Source organism: Palaemon carinicauda, chromosome 25, assembly GCF_036898095.1.
Source record: "Palaemon carinicauda isolate YSFRI2023 chromosome 25, ASM3689809v2, whole genome shotgun sequence".
NCBI lineage: Eukaryota > Metazoa > Arthropoda > Malacostraca > Decapoda > Palaemonidae > Palaemon > Palaemon carinicauda.
The window spans coordinates 19,873,706-19,877,133 of record NC_090749.1 but is presented as its reverse complement, the minus strand read 5'-3'; the positions used below and the strand labels follow the sequence as shown (position 1 = coordinate 19,877,133).

The window sequence follows — 3,428 nt, the reverse complement described above, 5'->3', positions numbered from 1 at the left end:
TTTACAACATACATACAAATACATATACATGTATTATATATATATATATATATATATATATATATATATATATATATATATATATATATATGTATATGTATGTATATATATATATATATATATATATATATATATATATATATATATATATATATATATATATATATATTATGACGGAACGTCATAATTATTTAAAAAAAACTGTAAAAATTATTAGTGTAAATGATATTATCGGATGTTTATGTTCAACGCCATCTATTATCAGTTATGTTAACTATTCTACATTATCCTTGGTTTCTTTTCCTTAACTTAGTCATACAGATATTTGCATTCCTTAGCCTTCTTTGCACTTTTAATTTGTGTGTTTCTTTAGAGAACTATTCAGTGCAGTGTTGAAAACATCTCTTTCTTTTGTTTATTATAATTGTTTTTGTGTTTTGTGATATTGCGTGTGAAAGTAATTATATTGGAATTTAAGTTTATTTATTTAAGTATTAAATTACGGATTGTCTTTAGTGTTTAATTAAGTTCCTGCTGGATTGGAGAGGTAATTAAAAGAGGTAATTAAAAGTGGTTAAAACAACAAGTGAAGCAGACAAAAAGAATAATATTTTTGTTGGTGGTGATATTTTAAATTTATGAAGGATAACTTGAGTGATAACAGACCAGTAACATCCCCAAACCTAGCCACCAGGTAAGGTTCACTCAAGCCCGTCATAAGTGGGGGCCTGTCCTGGGTTGATCTAGTCTTTTTGTTTGTGACTATTAAAGTATAAAGAAATTCAAGAGCATTGTTTATGAAAGTGATTTTTATTTTTATTGATGTTTTTTGTTGTTGTTGTTTTCTTGCCAATCCAATCCAGCTTTTCATATCACACGTACGCTGAATGGTTCTCCCACTCAAAATCGGTATCTGTAAAATAAAGGATATACTAGTAATCAAATATTAATTGGTTGGGTTCTGTGCTATGCTTAGCCTTCTTCTCCCGCCTTATTTTACGAGCCAAAATAAAGGTTCTCTTCTGCCATAAACTACTTCTTACATGCATATTGTGCTAATCTAGATATCATGTTTGTGTGCTATCGTGAGACCTTCGATCACTAATTGATCTCGGCCTTTATGTTGGCCATCCAATTTCAGTTAATCCATTTTCAGACTGTGTATTCTATTTGCGGTCTCTTTAAAATTGTCTTGAGATTGTTCTAAACTTCATTATTTTTGACTGACATTTAGCTTATTTTTGGTGTCAAATGTGTGAATATTTAAATTAATGGCATAACCTAGTGCGAATACAAAGCATTGATATAATCTCTCTATTAACATTACTTTTGGTAATCCTTCAGAATGTCGTTTAATTTGGAGAAGTTTATGAACGATATAAAAGGAGAAATTTTGACTTTACGTTATGCCAAGAAACAGGAATTATTGTCTGTAGCCCAGAGATGTGATCTTGAGGTCGATCCAAAATATGTGAAAGCTGTCATTATTGATAAAATCCTGCAATTCTTCATAGATGAGGGAATCTTTTAAGATGATGATGAGGACATCGATGAGTTGCGCTCCCTTACTGGAGCATATGCCACCCCTGGAATAGATCCGAAAATAGAACAGTTGCGTCTTCAATTACAATTGCAAAAAGAACAGAAAATGGCTGCACTATAACTTCAAAAGCAACAGCAACTATTGGCATTAGAGTATGAACACAAGTGTAAATTGGCTGAACTAGAGATACAAAAAGAACAGAAGTCGGCAAATATACAGATTAAGCTGAAAACTGATGGAGAGATACCCAGTAAGTTCGACATACTCAAAGCTAAAAAGCTGCTTCCTGATTTTGATGAAAAGGACCCAGAGGTATTCTTTACAACGTTCGAAGACACTGCTAAAACCTTGAAGTGGCCTCAGGAGCAATGGGTAATGGTTGTCAGAAATCAGTTCAAAGGTAAGGCAGCATATGTAATCTCACAGATGGTTGAAGTAAAGGAGTATGATGTGATTAAAAAGGCAGTTTTAGATGCTTATGCCATCACAGCTGAAGGTTATCGGCAACAGTTCCGGCACTTTTACAAAATGCCTTCACAAACTTTTGAATTTTGCAGTGACAAAGTTAGGCAATTTACAAAATGGTTGCAAAAGACAGGTGTTTCAGATTTTGAATCCTTAAAAAATCTTATTCTAATGGAAGAGTTTATTAGGAAATTGCCAGGTAACATTGCTACTTTCATTCTGGAAAAGGGAGAAACCAACTTGTTGAAAGCAGCCAGTTTAGCTGATGATTACTACTTGATTCATAAAACATTTAAACCATTTAATAAGTCTACTTTTTCTCAATCATCCACAGCATATTGTTCCTACTGTAAGCAGGAAGGGCATCACATAGAGAACTGTCCTAATCCTTCGTGCAAGAAGTCTGATGTTGGAAAGAATTCTCCGAACCCTAATAGGAAGGATAATAAGAAAACTTTTCATGTTGCTGCTCAAGAACTTGATGGGGACGTCTTCAAACCTTTTACTTGTAAAGGCACCGTGAATGGTATTCCAGTTACTTGCTTAAGAGATACAGGATCCTCCCAAAGTGTGGTAGCTCTGCCTTCACAGGACTTCAAACTGAGACATGAGTATGTTACTGTTTCGGACCTCAGTACCACCAAATCCATGCCTTTGGCAGAGGTGAATTTAGTGTCCTTACTATCAAGGTAATGTTTTAATTGCAGTTTCAAGAGATCCTTTGCCTTGTTCATCTATCCAGCTTTTAATTGGTAATGATCTTGCAGGGGCCATTGTTAATCCAGTTGTATCTGATCCTGATATTCTTATAGAAAATGAATCGAATAAATTAAATAATGCTGTTATTCAAATGACATCAATTAAACCAATTGTTATAGATAGTGGAAATAGAGTAGAGAAGACATTAGACCTTATAAATATGACCAAATCAAATTTCAAGGACTTGCAAAATAAAGATCCTGTTCTTAAGGATCTTTGGAAGAAAGTTGCAGAGCCAGATGATCATCCTAAAACTCCTTACTTTTATCTTTATAATGATTTGCTTTTTCGACATTTTAGGTCCTCCAAAGCACCAGCAACCACAACATGGTTTGACTGTCATCAACTGGTTCTACCACTCTCTCTAGTTCCAGCTCTTCTTGAATTAGCCCACTCTCATGTGAACCACTTTGGGGTCAACAAGACTTACTCTACCTTAGCTGAAGACTTCTTCTGGCCTGGGATGAAGAAGGACATTCAACAATTTATTAAAGCATGTCATCATTGCCAGACTACTGGCAAACCCAATGAGAGACTTCCACCAGCTCCTCTTCAGCCCATATCCGTACCAAAGTTTCCCTTTGAGAGGATTATCATAGACTGTGTTGGCCCAATGCCTAGGACTAAGCAAGGTAATGAGTATTTACTTACTGTTCTTTGC

The 3,428-nt window shown here is 34.4% G+C and overlaps 1 protein-coding gene across 1 annotated transcript; it reads left to right on the top strand.

Annotated features, from left to right (window-relative positions):
* The first annotated feature begins 1,668 nt into the window (after positions 1–1,668).
* LOC137618647 (uncharacterized) lies at positions 1,669–3,204 on the top strand. The gene is made up of 3 exons (XM_068348774.1): positions 1,669–1,943; positions 2,343–2,671; positions 3,068–3,204. Exons 1-3 carry the CDS (start codon positions 1,919–1,921, stop codon positions 3,101–3,103), a joined length of 390 nt encoding a protein of 129 aa, XP_068204875.1. The 5' UTR covers positions 1,669–1,918; the 3' UTR covers positions 3,104–3,204.
* The last annotated feature ends 224 nt before the right edge of the window (positions 3,205–3,428 follow it).